Source organism: Cervus canadensis, chromosome 11 (genome assembly GCF_019320065.1).
Source record: "Cervus canadensis isolate Bull #8, Minnesota chromosome 11, ASM1932006v1, whole genome shotgun sequence".
Classification (NCBI taxonomy): domain Eukaryota; kingdom Metazoa; phylum Chordata; class Mammalia; order Artiodactyla; family Cervidae; genus Cervus; species Cervus canadensis.
The window spans coordinates 49,324,873-49,351,677 of record NC_057396.1 but is presented as its reverse complement, the minus strand read 5'-3'; the positions used below and the strand labels follow the sequence as shown (position 1 = coordinate 49,351,677).

Sequence of the window (26,805 nt, the reverse complement as noted above, 5' to 3'; positions counted from 1 at the left end):
ATGGTATCATCTGTGTATCTGAGGTTATTGATATTTCTCCTGGCAATCTTGATTCCAGCTTCTGCTTCATCCAGCCTGGCAACTTGCATGATGTACTCTGCGTATAAGTTAAATAAGCAGGGTGACAATATACAGCCTTGATGTACTCCTTTCCCGATTTGGAACCAGTCCCTCATTCCAAGTCCAGTTCTAACTGTTGCTTCTTGTCCTGCGTACAGATTTTTCATGAGGCAGGTCAGGTGGTCTGGTATTCCCATCTCTTGAAGAATTTTCCACAATTTGTTGTGATCCACACAGTCAAAGGCTTTGGTGTAGTCAATAAAGCAGAAATAGATGTTTTTCTGGAACTCTCTTGCTTTTTTGATGATTCAACAATTTGGTGAATACCAGCTAGTCTCTGAGGACAGCCTAAGTGTCACCTGCTGTGTGAAGCCCGTCTGGAGCCCCTGGTAGAGGTCAAACATCTATGCTAGTAGCATTGCTACTTAACAGACACACATTATGTATCTAGCTGCCTGACTAGGCTATGAGCTCACACAGGGCATGGATTGGTTCACAGTAAGCCTTCAGTGTACAGGCCTTGAATGAAGGGATGGTGATGACCATGACAGGCATCATTAAGCATTTACTGTGTTCCAGGCTCTGCTAAAGGCTTTACCTACACAACTTCTCATAAAAACCTATTATTATTTCTGCTTTATAGATAAGGAAGCTCAGCTTAAGTAATGTGTCCAATATCACAGTTAGTCAGGACTTAAAGCCAGGTCTACGGGGGGTATCAGTAAACTACTGCAGTGGAATCAAACCAAACCCAGCCCTCCTCCAACAGTGACCTACAGTCAGTTGTGTTTATGTGTGATTGACTGTGTTTCACTGAAGTGGTAGACTGGGAACCTTGCCCCTGCACCAGCTGTGTAAGATGCTGAAACTGACCCCATTCAGTAGGGGTCAGTGGGTGTGTGTGGGTGAATGTGTTACCAAGTACTGCTCGCCACACAACAGGCCAGTAAATCAAGAGGCAAGTTGTTGGGGCACCGAATAGTGAATTTATTCAGAAAGCCAGTAAACCGAGAAGATGGTGAACTAATGTCCCAAAGAGCCCTCTTGCCTGAGTTAGAACTCAGGCTTCTTTTCTACTAAAAGAGGAAGGAATAAAGTCAAACATTTCCTGGTTTAGTCAGCCTCCTGAGGGGAAGTGTTAATTTCTTCCTTCCTGCAAGTCATTCAGAGGTGGGCCTGTTCAGGAGTTTTCCTGTGAGCTAAAGAGAGGAATTTTAGCTTACGGCTCATTACCTGTGAGGCAGGATTCCCAGAGATGGGCCATTACATATAATTTAATTTTATAGGTAACATCCCTTTAGTGATTAACGGGTAATAAAATTAAAAAGGTTCTTCCCTATTACAGAGAGAGAGGGAAGGGAGCAAAGAGCTAAAGTAGGTGTCTGGAGAGGCTCTTCCAGAAAGAAAACAAAGACTGGAGTGATACCATTTATCATAATTGCCTTTGTGTTTGCAGACAGAAACTCAGTTTCCTGGCTGGCCCCCTAACCCAAGTCGACTATATCATGAATCTCGGTGGCTAGTTAGAATGTGCTTTATGATGAGGTGACAGTTGGGGTCATTGTCCTCATAAGCCAGTTCATTTCAGCTGCTTATTTTATGTGCACCTACTGTGCCAGGTCCTATGCTAGATTACAGGGACAAGGCGCTTCACCTCAGAGAGTTTATAGCCTAGTCTACCACTGTGCACCAGGACCTGCTCGCTTGGCACATCCATATACCAAAATCTCTAGTCCTCAGACTTATATCCAGTTATCACAGTTACCTGGCTGACTATGAGAAATACCCTGGAAGCAGTCTAGATAAAGCACTCAAAGTCAGGGGAGGGAGAGATTCCATCTAGCTGGGAATGAAAAAAGCTTTCAGAAGGAGGGAACTTTTGAGCTGGCCTTTTAGGGTTTGGATTTTGTTACATAGAAAGAGGGCATCCCTGAGTGAAAAGCTCAAGCAAAGATCTCTGGGTGGGGTGGGCAAGGAATAGGGAGGAGTCACTTTGGCTAGCACCACGGGATAAGCAAAAGCTTGCAGCATGGGAGCAAAGGCTGGCAAATTGGTTGGGAAGTAACTCTTGTAGACCTTGAATGTTAATCCAGAGAGTCAGGAGGGTTTTAGTCTGTGGTTGATGGGCCCCCTGGAAAGTTAAAAAAAGTAGCCACCTCCCACCTCATGTATGAGCATGGTTGTCATGAGGAGTGCTTCTGTTTCTCCGTCTTCTATCTTTGCACCATAGTTCCTGGACCTTTCCTTCAACAGCCTGACGGCGGAGGCCATCTGTGACCTGGGGATTCTGCCACATCTCCGTGTCCTGCTCCTCACAGGCAATGGCCTCACCTCTCTGCCACCCAGTTTGGCTGTCGCAGAACAGTAAGTCCCATATCCCAGAGTCTGTCCCATGTGTTTCCCTCCTGAGTACAAGTATCCAAAGAAATAGTCCAAAGCAGTTCTAAAAGGCTGTAAGGACAGACTGTGAGTGTTCAGAGCCAGGAGAATGCCACCTACTGAAGCTCCCAGTAAAGGTACCGGTGGAAGCAAGGCCCCAAGAGTTGGGGAGGCCTCAGCTAGGGAGTCCATACCCCTCCCCAGTAGGAAGTGACATGGGTGTCTGCATGTCACTGTCCTTTCCTCTGATTGCTCATTCGTAAGTTGTGGCTATTGCTCTTGCAGACTATTCCCCTTCATGAACCCTCTAAATAAGCTTTGCGTATTTCCATTCTGCACATTTGTTGAGGCCGTGCCTTCTGGCCAGAATGTACTGGCCCTTTCTCTTGTAATAATAGTAATACATGTGTAATGCTTACTATGTGTCAGATACTGTTCTGACACTCTTAATATATACTAACTCATTTAATCCTCACAACCCTGTGAGGTAAGCATCCTGTTATCATCACCCTCATTTTATAGATGAGGAAATTGAGGCACCGGTAGATTAAATAACTCAACCAGAGTTAGAAAGCCAAGTCGCAGAGACAGAATTTGAACCAAGTCCATCTGACTCCAGAGAACAGGCTTATGACCATTACTTTCTCTTCTTGTGTTGCTTCTGTACATATTCCAAGGGCTACCTCAGACTGTCCTCTTTCCCTATCAGAAGCCTTTCTATCTTAACCATTTTAAATGTACTGTTCAACAACATTAAGTACATTCACACTGTTAGGCAACCGTCACAACCATCCCACTCCAGAACTCTGTTCATCTTGCAGAAATGCCATCAACTTTGACCAATGGACATTATGCTTTTAAGAGGAATATCAGATAATTCCTTGGATTCCAAAGATATTCCTTTTTACCTTCAAGGCAGAGCAGCCATCATACCTACTTTTGATAATTGGTATCAGTCACCTGGCCAATATAATAAACCCCTCTTTTCCTGCCTGTTGGTTCAGTGGAATAAAGAACCCAAGAGGCCAGAAGTAAACTTAACTTCCAGTTAAGTCGAACTATTTTTGTGTCCCCTGTAAAAGTATTCCTCCCAAGGAAACTCAGAGCTCTAACTTAGGAACTCAGAGCTGCAGGAATTAGAAGCAAACTGTAAGAGGAGCTGCTTTCATTTTCATTCATTCATTCCTAGGCCTTTATGATCCGGTGTGAGAAAAACAGAATCAGTTTTAGTTGCTAGTTTAGGTGACACTCCATCCTGTAAGTCAGCATCCAAGCTCGCAGCGGGCAGTCTCCTAGCTAGTGGAATAAATAAGTTGTCAGAAGACTGTTTTACAATTCTGTTAGGTCACCTACTTCTGTGTGATGGAGTACATGGCAAAAAATTAAACTCCATATCCTTGAGTCCATTATTGTACTTCTTTGCCATGAAATGTGTTCCATGGTTAGAAGCAATGTTATGTGTACTACTGAAATAATGAATAAGACATTCTGTAACTCCATAGATTGTGATGCTTGGCAGAACACTGCAGTTAGGCAGGGAAAATCCATATCTCAAATACATATATATTTCAGTAAGGAAAAAAAAATCACTGCTCCTTTTATGAAAGTAAATGTCCACTCTAGTCATCCTTCTACTGGATGATTGACTAATCCTCCTAGAAATGGTGCCATGTTAGCAACTCAGCATTAGCCTCTGTTATTGGCAGGTTGGGTGTTCAACATGACTGGTAGCCAAATGAATTTTGTGGAGGGGAAATAGGTAGCCTTCTTCCCTGCTGCCAAGGTCATTTTGCAAGTAGCAGGGTATCTAACTGACATTCATGGAATGGGTCATCTTGTTCACCTGATCATTGAGAGTCTTATCTGAAGTGGATAGTCTTTGGGAGAATTCACACGAGATACAAATAATTCTCATCCTGTATGCATGAGACAAGTGCTCGGGCCTGGTGCACTGGGAAGACTCAGAGGGATTGGGTAGAGAGGGGGGCGGGAGGGGGGATCGGGATGGGGAATACATGTAAATCCATGGCTGATTCATGTCAATGTATGACAAAACCCATTACAATATTGTAAAGTAATTAGCCTCCAACTAATAAAAATAAATGAAAAAAAAAAAAAACTCATCCTGTTCATTCTGAGAGGTCCATTCATATAATTCTCCCTCAGTCCTCCCTGTCAGCAGTTTTACATTATGTTTTCTAAGCTTTGACTCTTCAGCTAAACCACTGCACTTTTGGCTATCTCACCAACCAAGTAAAATGAACAGTCAGATCTTTTGTTCTGGGTTTTATCTCTTGGGAGGATTTCTCCTCCCCTGTCTTTCAGAGCCACATTGGTATGGAGTTATAATCTTGCAACACTCTGGTTTTGGTTAGTATCAGCATATCATGCAAAATCATTTGTAAATTCATTTGTATATTGTTCTCCTACACCCAGTGGTCATAGAACATTAGTTATGGGTTGATGGAGAAGAAACAGTACAGCAAGAGTAGGCATTGTGGAAATCTAAGCAATGTTAATTCATTCAATGTTTCCAGATTTGCTTGAGCTGATCTCCAAAGTTATTTTCATGTACTGAGGGAGTTCTGAACATTCAGGTCATAATGCACATCTCAGGAAACGTGGTCCCCTTAGTGGCCCATGGTCAGGTGTTCAGTCTCTACCAACATGCAGGAGTAAGCCCGAAGCTGTTTCTCAAAAGGAAAATAGTTATATGAAGAATAGAGCATAACTTTGCTCAAAAAATGATTCTGTAATTGGTGCCTTGAAAAGGCTCTATTCATAGAGTGAGTGATCATTCACTCTATTTATCATCCAAACCAGGAACATAGTTGAAAGGGAAAAGCACCACTATTAATTATTTGGCAATAACAGGTGAAAATTCAAACTGTCCTTGAAAACCAGGATATATGGTAACCCTATCTATACAGACTTAGACAGAACACAGTTGGACCTGCTGAGTCATAGCACCCAATACCCGTGGTAAATGACATTATGCCCAGAGAGCAACTTGCATGGCAGTTGGACCTGTTGCAGAGCCTTGCCTTGCTCTTCTCACACAAAACTAGCAGCCTCAGTAAATGGATCAGAACAGCACAAATGTTTTACATGTAGCTGCCCAAATCAAAAAAAAGCCAACAAAGCTTTGTAACTTTTTCTTAGTAGAAGGCAGTGAAAGATGTCTTTCACATTGGAGGTATATTCCAACATGCTCCAGATAGATACCTGGTCATCAAGAAAATTAATCATGGTGTCAGTTTCTTGAATTTTTGTGAGGTCTACCTCCATCCTGTGGCACAGTCCATACTGATGCATCTAAAGTATTTGAATTTCCTGCCCATTAGCTCCAGTCAATATAGTGTTCTGTGGAATACCAAAATAATCAAGATTTCCATGGATTAGATTATGAGTTAATGTAGCCCCAGGGAAGAGAACAAAGGTATACTGCTGTCCCTGTCAGGTGAAAGCAGACTGCTTCTGGTAGTTCTTGTTCATTAATAAAGAGAAAGTAACATCTGGCATGGGCTTCCCTGGTGGCTCAGAGGTTAAAGCGTCTGCCTCCAATGCGGGAGGCCCGGGTTCTACCCCTGGGTCGGGAAGATCCCCTGGAGAAGGAAATGGTTAACCCACTCCAGTATTCTTGCCTGGAGAATCATCACAAGTGCTAGGGGCTGTGTTGATGTGCTACAGTAAGAAGAGTCCACATAGGGAACAGTGGGTGAAATTGGAATCACCATGTGATTGAGTAATTTACAGTCATTCTTCAAGACCTGTCTTCTGCACAAGTCAAATAAACAAGATAAACAGGGATGTTATAGGACTCATTATCCTTCTACTTTTCCAGTCTTTAGTGTTTGCAGTAATCTCTGCAGTTACCTCAGAGATGTGGAATTATCTTTGATTTACTGTTCTGGAAGCAAAATTCCTAGGGCTTCAATTTGGCCCTTCCTATTATAAGAGCCCTCATGTTATTGGTCAGTAAAAAAGTGTGGTTATTTTGTCAGTGGCTTAGTGCATCTTTTCTAATGATGCAAGAACTGGGGAGATAACCACAAAGTAGGTTTGTGAGTTGACCAGGTCCATTCACAGGCTAAATTTCCATTCTTCCTTTGAATCGTCACAATTGCCTACTTTCTGATATGGACCACCGTTCCTTTCATACCCCAGACTTAGCACCAATTTCCAGATATTTTCTAGTTATGTTTGAAAGCGTTCACTAGCACTCTCTATATTGTAGGAAATGTTCTATGTCCACATTGTCCAATATGGTAGCCACTAGTCATATTGAGCACTTGAGATGTGGTTAGTGTGACTGAGGAGCTGAGTATTCCATTTTATTAAAGTTTGATTAGTTTTAATTTACATGTAGATAATCAGGAACTGAATGAGAAACCATGACTCCCCTGTGGGCAACTCAAATTACTTTTTTCCCTCACCAGATCTAGAGTTCTTTTGGCATATAGGTCATCAATAACTCCAAATCAGCTTAATTCATTTATAGAAATTGAAGTTGTTTGAAGCTAGTCTTCAGTCCCTGCAAGGATCACACTGTTTTCTAGTTCACACTTCCTCTTTGGATTTAGTCCTCCACTGCCCTAACTTAAAACAGGGGCAGTTGATTGGGGCTCCCTTTCTATGACATACTCTGGACTCCAGTTTTTGGCCTCCTGGACTAGCAAGGTTGTCAGAATCTCTACTTAGCTTCTCAGCCACTTCTGGAGTAAGCAGAGAGCCCTAGGCGAAAAGTGGCCCCAAATGTTACATGAATCCCTTCAGGTTTTCTCCTTCTTCCAAATCTTGGTGCCCTAACTTTTCACAGCTTATTAGTTCCCAGATGCCCTAAAAAAGATTGTCTTTTATATATGTATATATAGTCTGGATTTTATAGTTTACACTTGGGAGAGAGTTGGCTCATGGTATTTAGTCTGCAGGACCATAAGCCTTTCCATTTATTTTGGCCAGGTGCCTAGGTGCCTGGTATGGAACCATTTTAAACTAAATAAACTAGCTGGCTATTTTATGAACCACTCCAATGATACAAATATGGGCTGGAGTTTTTCAGGAAGACCAGCTTGCCCTCCCCCTTCCCCTTCTCTGCTCACTCCAAGGCAGTTTTCCCTTGGTTTGGGGATGAGAGAAATGGGCTTAGTTCTGCTTCTGAGGGTACCTTTCTTTAGGATCCCAGGTTCAAGTGAGGATCTCCAATTCTATGCCCCACCTTCTCTTTCAGTAATATCAGCAAATATCCTTATGGCAAAAGTAGCTTTTTATGCCCAGTTTCTACCTCTGGAGTTTTATTTTTATTTTTTTTCATGTGGACTATTTAAAAAAATCTTCATTGAACTTGTTACAGTATTGCTTCTGATTTTTGTTTTGGTTTTTTGGCTGCAAGGCCTATGTGATCTTAGCTCCCTAACCAGAGGTAAAACCTGCACCCCCTGCATTGGAAGGTGAAGTCTTAACACTGGACCTCCAGAGAAATTCCTGTCTCTGGGGTTTTAGATTTTGCCACAGTACTTTACTGTCTTTGCATCTCTTGCATCTTTTTGTTTGTTTTTTAAAAAAATTTTTATTGGAATATAGTTGATTTACAATGTTGTGTTCATTTCAGGTGTGTAGCAGTGTTAATCAGTTATACGTGTACATGTATCTACTCGTGCTTAGATTCTTTTCCCATATAGGTCATTATAGAGTACTGCGTAGAGAGGTCCCTGTGCTATACTGTGGGCCCTTATTGGTTCATCTGTTTTATATGTAATAGTGTGTATATGTCAGTCCTAATCTCCCAGTTTATCTCCCTCCCTCCTCCTCTCCTCCCTGGTAACCATAAGTTTGCTTTCTCCATCTGTGACTCTTATTTCTGTTTCATAAATAAGTTCATTTGTACCATTTTTTTAGATTTCACATATAAGCGATATCACATGATATTTATCTTTCTCTGACTTCACTCATTATGACAATCTTTAGGTCCATCTGTGTTGCTGCAGATGGCACTATTTCATTCCTTTTTATGGCTGAGTAATTGTGTGTGTGTGTGTGTGTGTGTGTGTGTGTGTGTGTGTGTGTATACACACATATATATACACCACATCTTTATCCATTCCTCTTTGATGGATGGTTAGGTTGCTTCCATGTCCTGGCTATTGTAAATAGTGCTTCAGTGAACACTGGGGTGCATGTATCTTTGAAATTCAAAGTATGGTTCTCTCTAGATATATGCCCAGGAGTGGGATTGCTGGATCATGCAGTAGGTCTAAATGATAGGTCTTTTTTTTTAAATATATATACTTTATTCATCATTCTAGTTGTTTTCAGTGGAAAGTCTTATTACATGAAGTAAGTCTTCACCACTCTGTACTTCTATTTCTTTACATATAAGAAAGAGAGAATAAATATACTCCTGCTTATATCAGCATATCAACTGAAATATTTATGCTGTGAAAGCAGTGAGGCTTCAGACAAGTATTATTGTCATTTTCTTCCCACACATCTGTCCACACTCAGTATGCTCTGTCGATTCCCCTTTTCTGCTAATCTCTTAAATCTTGGTCCCTCATTGTCCACTCTCAACCCACTGTTTTTCTTGATCTTTATAGTCTTTCTTAGTGTTCTCATCCCTTCCCTCTGCTTCACTTTTGTCATCTGAACCATACACCCGTGTATCCTGCTTACCATGTCAGACTCATCAGACACATGCCCGTGCCAGCCTCTCCTCCTCCTATGTCCCTGGCCTCACTGACGGGCACTGCTCTGCATCCACTGTGTAGTTTTCCAGGCTATAAACATGGTCATCAGCCTGAATTCTTTCTTTCCTCACCTCTCACAACCAGCTAGGCCCAGAGATGCTTGAGACCAACTAGAAACCACACAACAAGCAAAGCAGCAGCAACACCAGAACCAGAGCCCAGGGCTCCTGATCCCCACTCCTATGCTTTTCCTAATATGGTACTTGAATTCCCACTCCTGAATGGGAACCCAACCACTGGGGCAGACTCCTACCTTCTAAACAATTCCATTTAAGCTACCAGATTTTAAATGCCGTCACTTCCCTTTGCTAAGAGAAGGTATGATAAAAATAGCACTACAGCTGGAAATCTCGGTTTCTGTACTGACAGACTTCTGCCACTTCAAAGAACTCTTGTCCCAAAACTGCTGTGGGAAGGGCTCAGCGGGAGAGTCTGATGCTTTCCTATGAAGCTTTGCCTCTTGTCTTCCTCACCTACCTACTATTGATGGCCCCCCTATTTCAAGGCGTGTGTTTTAGAGACAAAATGAAACTCCTCTATGTTATAATTGGAGCTGAACTTTGAAAAGGCAAAGTAGTATGACTTTCCACAAGAGACAGGTCAGAGCTAGCTTTTTTATTATGGAGCTTAAGAGGAATTTTTTGAAGTCTTACTTCTTAGCTGTTTCATATTTCACTGGAGTAAAATAAAGATTGGCCAATTAACTATAGATCAACAGAGCTTCTGTGCACCATCCTATAATTGCTTTCAGGTAGATTAAAAATTCACTGTGTGAAAGTTGGTCCTTTTGGGAAGAGGAAGAGAGTGATCTGTGACCCTGAAAAATACCAGGAGCTAAAGGCTTCTTTCCTGCTCTGTTGAGTGTCTGTGGGCTTTGGATTTCAAGCCTCTTGCCCCTCACTTTGCCAGGGTTCTTTTGGAAACGGTATCTGACCCCTTCCTCTTTATAGTCAGAATTATCATGGTTATAATCTACAGAAATCCATCACTATTAGAGCAACAAGAAAAGGAAGAATTTACTGTAAACACAACGAGGCATCTAACACTCAGGCCTGGGGCCATGCTGAATATCAGTGCTGAGCATTGTGGAGTACCCCAGAAGTTCTGTCTGTCAGCTTTCAGACCTACCCCTCTCAGTGACACACCCCATTTGTCCACAGGTGAGTGCCTGTGTTTCTCTGAGCCCCATGTTGAGGCACATGACCAGCCAGAGCTCCTAAAAATACTACAGCTGCAGCCACAAAACAATGATTTGTCTTCCTGTTCCTCTCCTTCTCTCACAGTTCTTAAGAACGTAGCAAATTATCTCTCCTTTTTTTCCTTTGGCCACGCCTCATGGCTTGTGGGATTTTAGTTCCCCAACTAGGGTTTGAACCCGGGCCCTCAGCAGTGAAAGCCAGCAGTCCTAACCACTGGACCAACAGGGAGTTCTTTCCCTGTCTTCATGGTTTAGTTTAAACATTGCCTTCCCTGGGTTCTCCCCACCCAAGTGGGTGACTTGCATCAAGTTTTGTGCCTGCCTTTGCTCTAGTATTGATCTCATTGTGTGCTGAGCGTCTGTCTCCTCCACGAGACTATAAGAAGAACTTTGAGAGGGGAATGTGTTCTTTTTCTCTTTGTATTCCCTGTGCCTGGCTCCACAAATATGTGTAAAAAAAAATTCTTGAGTGTGAATGAATGAATGAGTGCACAGCTGGCTGTATGCTGTCTTTAAATTCACCTTTGAAATATTCCTGCCTTTAGGTGAACTGTTAACAGTCCTTTGGGCTTTTGAACTCACTGTCTACCTTTGTCAGCCTCTCTCCCACCCAGCCAGCAGCTACCCTTCCACTTCCCCACCCTTTAATTCACATAGGGCTTGAAGATGTGATGTGAGAGGTGGGCGCTGTAGTGGAAAGGGCCTGGGGTTTGGAATCGAATTGGTGCTCTACCACTTTCTAACTATGAGATTTTGGGCAAGTGACTCTTAAGTTCAAATTTCTTCATCTGAAAAGGAGATAGATCACACTGTCCTTCCCAGTGCTCCTCTGAAATGACATATATAAGACAACACAATGTCAGGAATGCAGTAGGCTCAGAAAAAAGGCTACTTCCCAGTCCTCTTATTGTAGGCCTGTGATTCACATATGTGTATGTGTGCATGTGACCAGGTATCCTGTGTGTTTGTTTTTGTGTATAGAAAGGTTGGAGTTGGAGGGAGGAATGAAAACACAATGTGAGTCATCTATCTCTCAGGTGCTTAGAAATAATTACCTAAGCCTCATCCACATGCTGACACAAATGAGGTCACGTTGATGGTAGTACCTAAAATACCACTACTTCCTACCCAACGTGTGTGACTCAGGACCTCAGCCTGTTAAATCCCACTCTCAAGTGTTTCTGAAAATCCTCAGAATTTGAGTTTGAATTTAAGAAAAGACTTCTCAGTTCCATACTGATGTGTGCACTCTACAAAGTCATTTAGAGGAGAGCCTCACTGCGGCCAGGAATGGTGCCCTTCATCTGTCCTACCTTATCCCACTTGGCCTCTGCCAGGGTCATTATCTCCAAGTGCTTCTGTGATTACCAGTTCTTGGGGTGACACAACATACTTGGGAGTCTTCCCTGACCCCAAATTGTGCAGTGTTCTTCCTATAGAATGTTTCCCCTAATTCTGCCACCCTGGTATTTTCCATGAACATTACTAATGCCTCTCCATCCTGCCCCAACTTGGTCACACTGAGTCCATCAGTAGACATGTGCAACCTTTCTCCATACAAAAGATTGAATGTAGACCCAGAGGGATCGGGTGGAGAGGGAGGTGGGAGGGGGGATCGGGGTGGGGAACACATGTAACTCCATGGCTGATTCATGTCAATGTATGACAAAACCCACTGCAATGTTGTAAAGTAATTAGCCTCCAACTAATAAAAATAAATGAAAAATTAAAAAAAAAAAGATTGAATGTGTGAGTGGGGTTTGGGGAGGGGGGTCAGTTGGAAAGGGGATTACACTTTCTGGTACCTCTCTCTGCAGAAACCATTCTTGGGCACTAGAGAAGTTTCCAAGGTGGTTAGGCTTCTTTTTTTTTGGTAGGAGGGGGCCACACCACATAGCATGTGGGATCTTGATTCTGAACCAGGGATTGAACCCATGTCCCCTTGCTTCAGAAGGCTGGAGTCTTAACCACTAGATCATCAGAGAAATCCCCTGGTTAGGCCTCTTGATTGATTCCCTATCCTCCATTTCTTTCTGGGAATGATGGAGCTTGTCCCGTGCCCTTGATCATTATCCCAGGTCTTTGTGCACACAGGGAGGCGTCTGTCACATCGCTGACCACCAAGAGGTACATCCTGAGGTTCCCAGCGCTGGAGACATTGATGCTGGATGACAACAAACTCTCCAACCCCAACTGTTTTGTCAGCCTGGCCGGGCTCAGGAGGTAAAGCTAAAAGCCTCTCTCTGTAGGGCCCTCTGTCACCCCCATCCTTGCTCACACCTTGAGTGCTGCTCTGGAAGCCAAAAGGCCTGGCTTTAAATCCCAGTTCCTCCACTTACCTCAGCTGTGTGGCCATGGGTAAGTCATCTCCCCTCTGAGCTTTAGCTCGAGCCAAAAAAGTGGGGCACTAGTAAAGATATTTCTGATCACATGATTGGTTTAGAAGCAGCAAAGAGGAGAAAACGGGATCCTGACCCTAAGAGAAGAGATGGAATAAAAGAAAAAAGAATGAGAATCAGAAAGATAAGTTAAACTCTGAGTTCCACCTATAGACAGCCCTCTATACATCCACAGATTCAACCAACATAGAACCTGTGTGGTTCTATGTGGAGGCCTGACTGTATTTGGTTAAAGCAATGAAATGCTGGCCTTTAAATAATTAAGTTTTAGATCTCTGGAAATTTTACTTGGGGTTCAAATGCCATTTACTGTATGCCACTTTGTGCCACATTATTTACATATTTTGTCATTTAATCCTCTCAAGAACCTCAAAAGGTTAGTAAATGCTACCCCCATTTTAGAGGTAGGGATATTGATACCCGAGAGGGTAAGTCACTGGCTCAAGGTCACAGAGGAGGAGTAAGTGTCCAAGACTGATTCCATGTTCTTTCCCTAAAGTTGCTTGGTAAATGTCCCTGAGGTATCATTACTGCTGTGATTCTGTATTCACTTTCCATAATTGAAGACTGAAGAAGTTAAGCCTGGACCAAAACAGGATTTTCCGGATCCCGTACCTACAGCAGGTTCAGCTCCGAGATGGGTCTGGAGACTGGGTTGGAGGCAGGGGGAGTCCCCGGAAACAGCCCCAATCCATGGTGCAGCCCAAGTCGTGGATATATGAGGCCTCAGATGACCAGCCGGATTATACTATACTGCCCATGAAAAAGGATGTTGACCGGACAGGTTAGTGATACCCCTTGTTAGAGAGACTCTTGACCCATGGTGTGAATAAGCGTCTAAGAATTGATTCTGAAAGTCTGTGGCTCTCTGGGGAGCTCCTGCTTCTCAACTGCTGGGCCTGGGGAGATTGAGGTCTCACATGAAATATTTCAGTAACTTCCTACCTGTTCTGTCAGTCAAGATGTTTTTACAACCCAGGTACAAGTGGATTTTTTTTCCTTTTTATCTCAAATAGTAAGAGGCTAAAAGTAAGGCTTTCCAGTGATGGTTAATTCTGGGGTGCATTGGCATTCTCATGGGACTCAGGCTCCTTCCATCCTCTCTTCTCCATCCTGAGCCTGCTTGCTTGTCCTTCCTTGCTTGTCCATTTGCATGTCTTCTTTGGAAAGATATCTATTCATATCCTCTTGATTGTTTATTTTTTTTACTATTGAGTTTTGAGTTTTTAAAAAATGACTTTTTGGATAGGAATCCCTTGTTCAGGTACAGTAATTAAAAATATTTTCTCCCCTTCATTAGGTTATATTTTCATTTTGTTCATGGTTCCCTTTGCTGTGCAGAAGCTTTTTAGTTCGAGGTGTACTGATTCAGTTATACATTTATATGTATATGTTTATATTTTTTCGGTTCTTTTCCACTATCATTTATTGCAAGATTTTGAAAATAGTTCCTGTGCTATACAGTACGTCCTTGTTGTTTATTTTGTATATAGTGGTATGCATCTGTTGGTTCCGTGCTCCGTTATGCTTCCTCTTTCTTCCCCTTTGGTACCCATAAGTTTGTTTTCTGGGTGAGTTTTTCTGTTTCATAAATAAGTTCATTTGTACTATTTTTAAAATTCTATGTATAAATGATATCATATGATATCTGTCTGTCTCTGTATGACTTCACTTAGTGTGATAATTTTTAGGTCCCTGCATGTTGCTGCAAATGGTATTATTTCACCCTTTTATGTGGCTAAGTAATATTCTATTGTGTGTGTATCACATCTTCTTTATCCATTCATCTATTGATTGACACTTAGGTTGCTTCCATGTAGTGGCTGTCATATATAGTGCTGCTCTGAACATGGTGGGGGTACATGTTTCATTTGAAATTAGTGTTTTTGTCTTTTCTGGGTATATACCCAGGAGTGGGGTTGCTGAATCAAATGGTAACCCTATTTTTAGTTTCTTAAACAGCCTCCATACTGTTTTCCATAGCAGCTTCATCAATTTACGTTGCCACTAACAGTGTACAAGGGTACCCTTTTCTCCACACCTGCTCCTACATTTATTATTTGTAGACTTTTAGTTGATGGCCTTTCTGATCTGTATGAGATGATACTTCATTGTAGTTTTGATTTACGTTTGTCCAATGATTAGTAGTGTTGAGCGTCTTTTCATGTGCCTGTTGGCCATTTGTATGTCGTCTTTGGAGAAATAAAGGAATGTTCTAGTTCTGTAAAAAATGTCACAGGTAAATTGATTGCATTAAACTGATTACTTTGGATACTGTGGCCATTTTAATAATATTAATTCTTCCAATCCAATCTATGGTATATCTTACTATTTCTTTAAATCATCTTATTTCCTTTATCAATGTTTTACAGTTCTCAATATATAAGTCTTTCACCTCCTTGGTCAGGTTTATTCCTAAGTATTTTATTCTTTTTGATTTCAATTTTAAAAGGAATTTTTTTCTACTTTCTCTTTCTGATATTTCTTTTTTAGTGTAAAGAACTACAAGTGATTTCTGTATGCTAATTGTTTTTAAAATTTTATTTACTTATTTATGGCTGTGCTAGGTCTTCATTGCTGTGTGAGCTTTTCTCTAGTTTTGGCAAGCAGGGACCATTCTCTAGTTGTGGTGCACTGGCTCTCATTGCAGTGACTTCTCTTGTTGCAGAACATGGGCTCTAGGGTGCTCAGGCTTCAGTAGTTGCAGCACCTGGGCTCAATAGTTGAGGCTCCCAGACTCTAGAGCACAGGCTCAGTAACTGTAGTGAATGGGCTTAGTTGCTCTGTGGCATATGGGAGCTTCCCGGATCAGGATCAAACCTGTGTCCTCCTGCATTGGCAGGTGGAATTTTTACCTCTGAGCCACCAGGGAGGCCTTCTATGTGTTAATCTTGTATCCTGCTACCTTGCTGAACTCATTTATCAACTCTAGTTTTGTGTGGAGTCTTTAGGGTTTTATATATACATAGTATAATGTTATCTGCATATATGACGATTTTACCTTTTCCCTTTCAGTTTAGGTACCTTGTATTTCTTTTTCTTGTCTGATTATTGTGGCTAGGGCTTCCAATACCATGTTGAATAGAAGTGGTAAGAGTGGGAGTCCTTGTCTTGTTCTAGATTTAGCTGAAAGGCTTTCAGCTTTTCACAGTTGAGTATTATGTTGGCTGTATTTTGTCATAAATAGCTTTAATTATGTTGAGATATGTTCTCTCTGTACCCACTTTGGCAAGAGTTATTTTCTTATCATGAATGAATGTTGAATTTTATCAAATGCTTTTTCTGCATCTGTTGAGGTGATCTTGTGGTTATTGTCATTTCTTCATGTATCACATTGATTTGAGTCAACACATCTGTTCTCTATGTCTGCATCTCTACTCCTGCCCTGCAGATAGGTTCATCAGTAATATTTTTCTAGATTTTATATATATGTGTGTGTGTGTGTGTTAATATGTGATAATTGTTTTTCTCTTTCTGACTTACTTCATTCTATGTAACAGGCTCTGTGTTCATCCACGTCACTAGAACTGACTCAAATTTGTTCCTTTTTATGGCTGAGTAATATTCCATTGTATATATATATATATATATACTACAACTGCTTTATCCATTCATCTGTTAATGGACCTGTAGGTTGCGTCTGTGTCCTGGCTATTGTAAACAGCGCTAAAGACATTGGGGTGTGTGTGTTTGTTTTAGTCGCTAAGTCATCTCTGACTCTTTGTGACCCCATGGACTATAACTTGTCAGGCTTCTTTGTCCTTAGGATTTCCCAGGCAAAGCATACAGGAGTGGGTTGACATTTCCTTCTCTTGGGATCTTCCCAACCCAGGGATTGAACCCACATCTCCTTTGGTTCAGTTCTTTACCAATGGCAGGCAGATTCTTTACCAGTGAGCCAACTGGAAAGCCCCGAACATTGGGATATATGTGTCTTTTTCAGTTATGGTTTTCTCAGGGTATATGCCCAGTAATGGGATTGCTGGGTCTTCATGGCTACATGTGGGCTCTTTTCTAGTTGTGGTATGTGGGCTTCTTGCTGTGGTAGCTTCTCGTGTTGCGGAGTGCGGGCTCAGCAGTTGTGGCACACAGGCTCAGTTGCTCCACAGCCTGTGGGATCTTCCCAGACCAGGGAATGAACTGGTGTTTCCTGTGTGGCAAGGTGACTTCTTAACCACTGGACCACCAGAGAAGCCCAGCACTTTAACCATTAGTCTTTATAAAGTTTCCCTTGCCCTGTTTTATTTTTTCTCCTTCATTCTTAATCCCTCCTCCCATTTCCCATTTTCATGTAAGTATCTGTTTTTGTGCTGAGTACATTTTCTGGATATATGGATATATCTCTGTGAAATATATTAGTTTGTGTGTAATGTGTTTTTAGTTTACATAATGGTAATATGCTGTTGAGCCCATTCTGTTACTTAATTTTTTTCCCACTCAGCGCTCTTTTTAAGGTTTTTCTTATTGCTATATGCCCATCCAGTTCTTCCTTTTATCTAATGCATAATATTCCACACTGTGCTTTAACCACACTTTATTCATTTATTCCCTTGCTAATGGACACCTACGTCACCTAACCTTGTGTATGTTTCTTACACATACCCCTGGCCAGAGTTTTTCTGGAATATTTACCTAGAAGTGAGTTTGTTGGATCACAGAGTATATGCATACATAGTTTAAATAAGTGCCACCTGATTGTTCTTCAAAATGGTGGCTCTGGTATACACTCATACTTGAAGAACATCAGAGTTCCTGTTTCCTTACAACCTTGCCTGCACTTGGTATTTCCAAGCTTTTTAATTGTTCTAAGTTTTGTTATTTTTGTAGGTATAAAGTGATATTTCATTGTTTTAATATCTATTTTATAAATATTGGTGATTTATAAGTAAGTATTTTTTCATTTACTTAGTTTTCAACTTTTATGAATTGTTATTTCATATCCCTTGATAGTTTTAATATTTTCAATTTCTTCTTTTATTTTGTAATCACCTGACTATATATTTCATCTGCAATGTAAGAGATGACATTTTGAAGAGAAATTCTCAAGTTTGATTTACCCAAGTATATTAGTTTGCTAAGACTGCCAGAATACCACACACTGTTTGGCTTAAACCACAGATATTTATTTTCTCATGTTCTGGAGGCTAGAAGTCCAAGATCAAGGTGTTGGCAGATTTAGTTTCTTTTTCAGCCTCTCCCCTCTGCTTTATAGACAGCTGCCTTCTTGCTGTATCCTCATTTGGTCATCTCTCTGTCTGAATTGTCTATGTCCTAATCTTCTCTTCTTACAAGGAGAACCTTCATATTGAATTAGGGTCTATCCTAATGAGCTTATTAACCTCAGTTACTTTTTTAAAGATGCTGTTTCCAAATAGTCTCATTCTGAGGTACCAGGGGGTTAGGACTTCAACATATGAATTAGGGAGGTGGTGGGGGATGACACAATTCAGTCCATCACACCAAACCTGTGCAGTTTTATCATATGGCTTATGCCTTTGGGTTCTTGTTTAAGTGTCTCCCTTTCTCGTGGTCACAAAGATAGTTTCCTATGCTGTATTGCTTTTCATTTTGCTGTTTGATTTGATTCTTTCAAAGAGGGTTTGCATATAATAGATTTTTCTCAGCCCATAAAATACCCCAAATTACCTTTGCTTTGTCATCATCCTTGAATGCTAGCTCACTGAATAGAGAACTGTAGCCTTAAAATAATTTTTCCTGAGAACTTTGAAGATTATGTTTGATTACCTTCTAAATCTATTGTTGCCATGAGAAGTCTGATACCAATCTGATTCCCATGCCTTTATAGGAAATCTATTTTTGCTTCCTGGAATAAGATTTCACTTTTTTCCTTTGGAAATTTGGCTAAGGTGCTTCTGGGTATGCAGTTCTTTTTTGTTTATTTTGTTAGGTACTTTGTTCTTTCCAAGATAGTTTCCTTTATCTTGGAAAATTTTTATTATCCTTCATTCCATTCTCTGTTTTATGAATTAGCTCTTCAGATGGACCTTTTCTTCTGTATAAGACATTTATTAAATCTTTTATTTGATTATCATACTTTAAAATTACAAAATTAGTAACAGTTTCTCTTCCATAATGACCTAATTTTGTCTTAAAATAAAATAGTCTTTTGAATTCCTTAGAATCTAGACATTAATTATTCTATTTAAAGTTTTTATTCTTTTGGTTAAACCACCTCTCTTTTTTTCAGATGCTGGTTTTTCTTTTATATTTCATAACTTTCTTTCATGGTGCTAATTTTCCTCAAATATTAGGAAGTGCCTGACTATACATCTTTTGAATGGTTCCCAGTCTGAACCTTAGAACACAGGTTCTGGTTTCTGGAGTTCTTTCTTGTAACTGTGGGAAGGGCCAGGGCCTGAGTTCAGATAGAGTGTACCTCCGTTCATCTTCCTAGATGTGGGGGCTCTCTATCTCCCCAGAAGATCACTGCTTAGCACCCACACTTATGACCATGGCTCATCCTTTAGCTAACTCCTACTTTTTTCCTTTCACAAACCTTTCACAGATTCCTTTCAGACCCTTGTCATCGGAGTTGTTCTTGCTACATGGTGTTCCACCCGTATTATTGCTTATTTCATTTTAATATAACCTTCTCAATACGGTATCATTAACATGCGGAAGGGGTCCCATTAGTCAGGGCAAAGGTGAGTGATCCCTGCATAGGATCCAGACCCAGCAGATGCTTTGCTTTATTAGGTTGAACTCAGCTCTCTATTGGCTCCTCTTAGATGATTTAGAGAATGAAATCACTCTGCAGCCTCCTTCTCACTTGTCTCTCCTGAATTCACTGTCTTAATGCACTCTATTTCTACTAATATAACAAACAGTATTTTCAAATCCTCCGACAGAATATCTTTTATATACATTTTTCTCTTCTAAAACAGTTGGTTTGTCTTCTGACCAATACTGACTGCCCTGTAGTTCTGAGGCTCACAAGAGCTTGCATGGTACAAAGCCAGGAAGAAGATCAGTGTGGCTGATACATAGTGAGGGAGGGCCAGGGTAGCATGAGATAAGACTGGAGAAGTAGGCAGAGGCGAGATCAGACAGGACCTCCAAAGCCTGGCCAAGGAGTTTGAATTTTGTTCCAGGCACAAAGGGCGTGTTACCCGATGCATGTCACAGCTGGTTCCTCTTCCTAGTTAGCACTGAAGCTCAGGACCAAGGAGTACCCCCTCCGGGAGATACTCTGCTGTACACAGTGGGTGGCAGATGCAGACCCTGGCCTCCTGGGGGTCAGTTAGCACTCTCACCAATCTCCATTCTTTTCTCTTATATTTCAGAGGTCGTGTTCTCATCTTATCCTGGATTTTCAACCTCAGAGGTAGGAAATGCCTACTTTATATTTGTGTCCTTGCATTAGAACATTAGTTTTAGTAAACAAAAATAAGTTGACGGAGCCATGAGAGGTATTTGCATATATAACACTGAGGAAGCCCATTCACTGAACGCATATTTCCTGAGTCCTGACCATGTGCCAGGCACTATGCTGGCCTATGAAGATGTAGCAGGGGACTCAACCAACAGGTCCCAGGCCTCACACAACCCACATACCAGCTTCTATTGTTCTTCAGTAGGGATGATTCCTGCTTCAAGTGATCAAGCTGGCATTAAATTGAGGCTGCCACTAGGATGAAGCCTAGTAGCTCCTTAACAAGAACCCTCATCCCAAAGCTAGAGCAACCCTGGCCAAACACACTGCCATCTGGGATCTAATCCTTGGTGTCACAGGCTTAGACACTTGATTTTTGTCAGCACATAAAATTGTCTTTTTTCTCAGGGTAGATGCTCACTAAGCAAGTTCAAGAAGACTGACACACTAATATTTATCTATTTATTCACTTACTCATTTATAGTAAGAAGTACCATTATGCAGTTAGGCAACCTGCATCCTTGGATCACAACTCAGTATACCCCCTCCCCACAGATACAACTGGGTGAGAAATTATATCAATTGCTGTATTATTGCCACTTAACAAGCCAACACAGTTGTTGACTTCAAACAATGGCAATTTATTATATCTCACAATTATTTGGGTTGGTTAGGTGGTTCTGCTGGTGTTTAGCTAGGGCACATTCCTGCAGCTGGCAGGTTATCTGGGAGCTGGACTCACAGACAGCTGGCAGGACTTGTCATCTTTATGTTATCTTTTCATCCTGGACTTCTTTGTAGTATGGTGGCATTAGACTTCCAAGAGAGCAAGGTTCTGAAATTCAAGCAACGGCATTTTAATCTGTTGGTCAAAGTAAGCCATAGGCCGGTATAATACTGCAGTGCAGTTCTGATGCTAGCCATCTGGAATTAGCATGAGCCCACAAGAGCAGAGTCCCCAACAAGACTGCCCTCACTTTAGGCGCTAGTTGCAAGTGTGGGGGTTCCCAGGCTATTTGTAATGGCAATAAATTCTACAGCTGCCACGATCCCCTCAGGTTCAGTAATTTGCTAGAATGACTCATAGAACTCAGGAGACCATTATACTTCTGATTACAGATTGACTATAACGGCTGCAAATCAGGACCAGCCAAATGAAAAGATGCACAGTGAGGGCTGGGGGAGTTCGAAACGTAGAGCCTCTTTGCCCTTTCACTGTGGAATGAATTGTGTCATGCTCCCAACACAGCTGATGGGTGCACCAGCCAGGTAGCTCACCAGAGCCTCAGTGGCCAGGACTTTCACTAGAGTTTCATTGCATAGCCATGATTGATCGAACCATTGGCCACATGATTGAACTCGATCTCTAGCCCCTCTCCCCTCCCCAGAGGTCAGGCTGGCTCAAACCCCAGTCCTCTGATCACATGGTTGTCTTTATAGTATGGCCAGCCCCCATCCTAAGTCAGCTCATTAGTGTGAACTCAGGTATGATCCAAGGGGTTATGAATAACAAAGACATTCCTATCACTCTAGAGATTCCAAGGGTTTTAGAAGCTCAGTGCCAAAAACCCAGGACAAAGACCAGACAAATTCTTTATTGTGCAGCAGCCAGTCTGGTTTCAAAGGATTGGAGATAGAGACTGCAGGTCTGAATGGGAGGAGCAGCCAAGTCACTCTGCATAAAGTGGTGCCTAACGGATGGAAGGGCTTGTGGCTATAGAAGCCAGAGATTATTGGCGGGTTGCTTAGTGCTCAGGTCCCAATTGTGTGCCATCTGAGAATGCAGAGTGATTTGAATGGATGGAAACTTTTAGTGGCCCCTCTATCAACATCAAATACATCCCCCTCTAAGACAGGACCCTCTGTGACCCCAGCAGAGCCAGTCATGCCCTCAGGTCAGGACCTTCCAGACCCAAGCCTGTCTGGTTTTTTCTTCTCTGTGCTTCAGTCTGACTTACCCTCTTTGGCTCACGTGGCCTCCCTCCAGATCGGGAATGGCACAGTTGAGGAGATGCCTTAAGAGACTGCTACCACCTTCCCCTCCAGCCTCTGGGAGATTACATTCTGATTTCCCTGAGAGGAGAGTTCCCAAGCACCATCACTGGTTTTTGTTTTACTCTCAACCATGACTCATCCACTTGTGGCTGTACAAGGTGGAGCCCAGGAAGAAACAAAATACTTGGCCCAGAGCAGGTGCTCCACAAATGGTCATTGAATGAGCAGGTGAAATATAAGTGACTTGCTCAAGATGACACAGCAGTTAATGGCACTTAGATGAATCGAGTTCATCTGAAGCCAGTCATTAGTCCAGCATCTACCCTGTGATTTCCTTTGGCTCTAACTCAGGGAATCAGTGAGTAAACTGAGTTTGGCATAGTTAATCCAACAACTTCCATTTTCAACTTGATCATCATCCAGGACTTAGCTGCTGTTTTATCCTGGAATGAAGAACCCTCCACTGTAGGATTGGATGAGCAAATCAGAGCAGTAGTTCAAGGCTCAACTCACTCCTGCTATCTCCTCACCAGGAAAAGTCCCCTTAATGATGTGAGCATGCACCTGCCCTTTTGCTTTCTGGAGAAATCTTAACCCAACTGTATAGAAGGGCAAGTTCAGGATAAGCCACTATAGGGCAGAACGTGAGAGGTGAGTAGGGAGCTTCTGCTGTCTGCACTGCTGCTGTGTCGTCCTTTGGCTTCAGAGAACTTGAGACTGGAACTTTGGGTGCCAGAGAATGAACTAACTATGTGACATCAGAGAACTTGGAGCCAGAACTCTAGGCCCTTGGTGACATCCCCCCTTATGACCCCAGAAGCCTCCTTTGGGCCAGCCCCTCTGGAATGGTCATTCTTTCCACCACCCTCCCTAGGAAGGGTCTGTTGGTCCACTTCTTTATCACCAGGGCGCTTTGACTTTGACTCTTTTCCTTCTAAGACGACCAAGGTATGTGCACTTCCGCCCATATTCGAGATTCTTCCTGTGAAGTCACTGAAGGCGAGGAACCAGACGCTGGCCCCGCCCTTCCCAGAGCTGAGGTACCTTAGCCTGGCCTACAACAAGGTGACTCTCAGCTTCTCTACCTCTCTCCCCAGGAGCACAGATGGGAGGGTGGGGTGTGAATTGCTCTGGCCTGAAAGCCAACCCTTCCGTTCCCTGCATCAGTAGAATTCAGGCTCAGGGGTTCTCAGGGTTGGGGAAACAGAAGGCAAAGCAGGCAGAGGCAGGAGCCCATTGATTCAGTCACAGATACTGATTGACCACTCACCATGTGCCAGGCTCTGTGCTGGGCACTGGGGATACAATTGCATGAGGAGATTCGACCTCTGCCCTTGCTGAGCTTATCACCTACAGGGAAGATGGAGCACGAACAAATAATCACAGCATAAACATGCCCAGTGTTGCGAAGACATTCACAGTGCTCTGAAGTATGTGAAGGGTAGGTCTCACCTCATATTTGGGACCAGGGAAGGTACTCTCGAGAGTGGTGGTTAAGCTGAGATGGAAATCAGGGAGCTTAGTGAGGTGAAGATTGAGGGTTGAGTGACTTGAGACATGTTTAAACCAAAGAGAACAGCAGATATAAAGCCCATGGAACAGATTTAATATGTGTTTCATTAACAAGTTTTATGTTAACATGTTTTTCCATATCCTGTAAAACTTCCTGTAAGCCCCACTAATTGAGCCCTACTCAGGTGTGAAATGCCAGCAACTTTTAAGAAACCTGGCTTACATTGCTTCTGAGGCAAGCAGTTAGTACAGCCAAACTCCCCAGGTGTTTTCCTCTAAGAGTTATAATTTTAGTCATAACATTTAGGTCTTTGATCCATTTTGAGCTAATCTTTATATATGGTGTGAGATAGGGGTCCAGCTTCATTCTTTTGTATGATATGCAGTTTTCTCAACACCTTTTATTGAAAAGAGTGTTCTTTTGCCATTTAATGGTCTGCTCACCCTTGTCAAAAATCAGTGGACCATAGATGTATCAGTATTATGGATTCTCCTTTTGTTCTTGAAACTGGTAATTTTCATCTTTTCTCTTTTTTTATTGATCCAAAATAGAAGTTACCCTTTTATTGACTTAAAAAAATAACTAGCTACTGTTTTCTTTGGATCTCTCTATTGTCTGTTTACTATTTCATTGATTTTTGCTCATAATTTTATTTCTCTCCTACTCACAATGAGTTTAATTGACTCTTCTTTTTCCTAGATTCCTAAGTAGTATAATTTTAGATCATTGATATAGACCTTTCCTCTTTTTAATATAAGCCACTATAAATATCTTCTTTAAGCACTGTTGGAGCTGCATTCAATAAGTTTTGTGTTTTGATTTTCTTTCACTCAAAATATTTTTAATTTTTTTGTGATTTCTTCTTTGACCTATGGTTTGTTTAGAAGTGAGTGGTTTAACTTCCAAATGTATGGGGCTCTTCCAGATAACTTATATTTGTTGAGTTCTAATTTAATTCTGTTGTAGTCAGATAGCATAATCTGTAAGATTTCATCCTTCTGAAATGTATTTAAACTTATTTTATGGTCCACCCTATATTCTAAGTTGGTGAATGTTCTGTGTGCACTTAGCAAAAAAATGTATATTCTGCATTTTGGGGGTATAGTGTTCTATAAAAAGTTATTATGGTTGCTACAACAGCGAAGTTGAGTAGTTGCAATGGAGGTTGAATGGCCTGCAGAACCTAAAACATTTTTTATCTGGCCTTTGACAGAAAAAGTTTGCTGACCTCTGGTCTAGATGATCAAATGTCAGAGTCCTTCAAGTCCTACTCTGAGTCTCTTTTTCCTCTTCCTCTGTATTTTCTCCTGAGACTGGCTTCACATATCCATTGCCTATGCCCAGCGCCTCACACACTTTTAACTCCTTATTGTATCCCAGACCTACGTGAATTTCTACTTGGAAGTCTAAAAGGCACCTCCAAAGTCCACATATCCAAAGTGAATTAATGATCTTACCAATTCAAATTTGAATGTTCTTCCATTGTTCTGTATCTTAGTCAATAGCTGAGTTACTTGAGCTGTTGACTCCATTCAGCTACTTGAGCCAAACCCTGGTTGTCATCTTTGATATTTCTTTCTCCTGTACATCCCTCCTCCCCACCCACATCTAATCTATTTCCCAGTCTTGTCAAATTTAGGTCTTCATATTTTTTTATGGAAGTATAGTTGACTTACAATATTGTGTTAATTTTAGGCATAGTGATTCAGTATTTTTGCAGATTATATTCCATTATAGGTTATTAAAAGATAATGAGTATAATTCCCTGTGCTACATAGTATATCCTTGTTGCTTATCTATTTTGTATGTAATAGTTTATATCTGTTAGTCCCACAACCCTAATTTTCCCTGCTTCCTTCTCCCCTTTGCTAATCATTTTGTTTTCTGTATCTGTGAGACTGTTTCTGTTTTGCATATACATTCACTTTTATTATTTTTTAGATCCCAATTAAGTGACATTAAATAGTATTTGTCTTTCTCTGACTTACTTCACTAAGCATAATATTTCCTAGGTCCATCCATGTAGCTGCAGATGGCATTATTTCATTTTCTTTATGGCTGAGTAATACCACCAATTTACATTCCTTCCAACAGTGTACAAGGTTTCCCTTTCTCTACATCTTCTCCAACATTTGTTATTAGTAGACTTTTTGATGATAACCATTCTGACAATGTGAGGTGATATTTCATTGTGGTTTTGATTTGCATTTCTCTAATAATTAGTGATGTTGAGCATATTTCATGTGACCTTTGGCCTTTTGTATATCTTTGGGAAAATGTCTATTAAAATCTTCTGCCCAAGTACTATTTACAATAGCTAGAACATGGAAGCAACCTAGATGTCCTTCAACAGATGAGTAGATAAAGCAACTGTGGTACATATGTTCAGTGGAGTACTGCTCAGCCATAAAAAGGAACATGTGTGAGTCAGTTCTAATGCGGTGGATGAACCTAGAGCCTGTTATGCAGAGTGAAGTAAGTCAGAAAGAGAAATGTAAATATCATATACTGATGCATAGATATGGAGTCTAGAAAGATGGTACTGATGAATTTATTTTCAGGGCAGCAGTGGAGAAACTGGCATAGAGAACAGACCTGTGGACATGCCGGGAGGAGAGGAGGGAGAGGGTGAGGTGTATGGAGAGAATAAAATGGAAATTTACAACATCACATTAAAATAGATAGCCAGTGGGAATTTGCTGTGTGACTCAGGGAACTCAAAGCAGGGGCTCTGTGATAAAGCAGAAGGGTGGGGTGGGGAGAGAGGTTTGGGAGGGAGGGGACATGGGTGTACCCATGGCTGATTCTTGTATGACAGAAAACCACAAAATTCTGTAAGGCAGTTATCCCTCAATTAAAAAATAAAGTGTCAAAAAGGAAAACAAGAATCTTCTGCCCACTTTTCAATTGGATTATTTGGTTTTATTTTTGATAATGAGTTGTATGAGCTGTTTGTTGTAGATATTAACCCCTTGTCAGTTGCATCATTTCCAAATATTTTCTTCCATTCCACAGATTGCCTTTTTGTTTTATAAGTGGTTTCCTTTGCTGTGAAGCTTTTAAGTTTAATTAGACTGCATCTGTTTATTTTTGCTCTTATTTCTTTGGCCTTAGAAAATGCA

At 41.4% G+C, this 26,805-nt stretch overlaps 1 protein-coding gene across 11 annotated transcripts in view; it reads left to right on the top strand.

Annotated features, from left to right (window-relative positions):
* Window positions 1-26,805, top strand: part of XRRA1 (X-ray radiation resistance associated 1) — a 67,479-nt gene that overhangs the window by 28,690 nt on the left and 11,984 nt on the right. For 3 of the 11 annotated variants that reach the window (XM_043482724.1, XM_043482723.1, XM_043482725.1), the window contains 5 exons: window positions 2,291-2,424; window positions 12,478-12,606; window positions 13,349-13,566; window positions 20,087-20,127; window positions 23,110-23,235. The exons of 1 other annotated variant lie outside the window; for it this stretch is intronic. In XM_043482724.1, the coding sequence (XP_043338659.1) occupies window positions 2,291-2,424; window positions 12,478-12,606; window positions 13,349-13,566; window positions 20,087-20,127; window positions 23,110-23,235 (648 nt within the window). Of the gene's footprint in view, window positions 1-2,290; window positions 2,425-12,461; window positions 12,607-12,626; window positions 13,567-20,086; window positions 20,128-23,109; window positions 23,236-26,805 lie in introns of those variants that run through there. 7 more of the 11 variants (XM_043482729.1, XM_043482728.1, XM_043482726.1 and 4 more) reach the window with 6 other exon arrangements.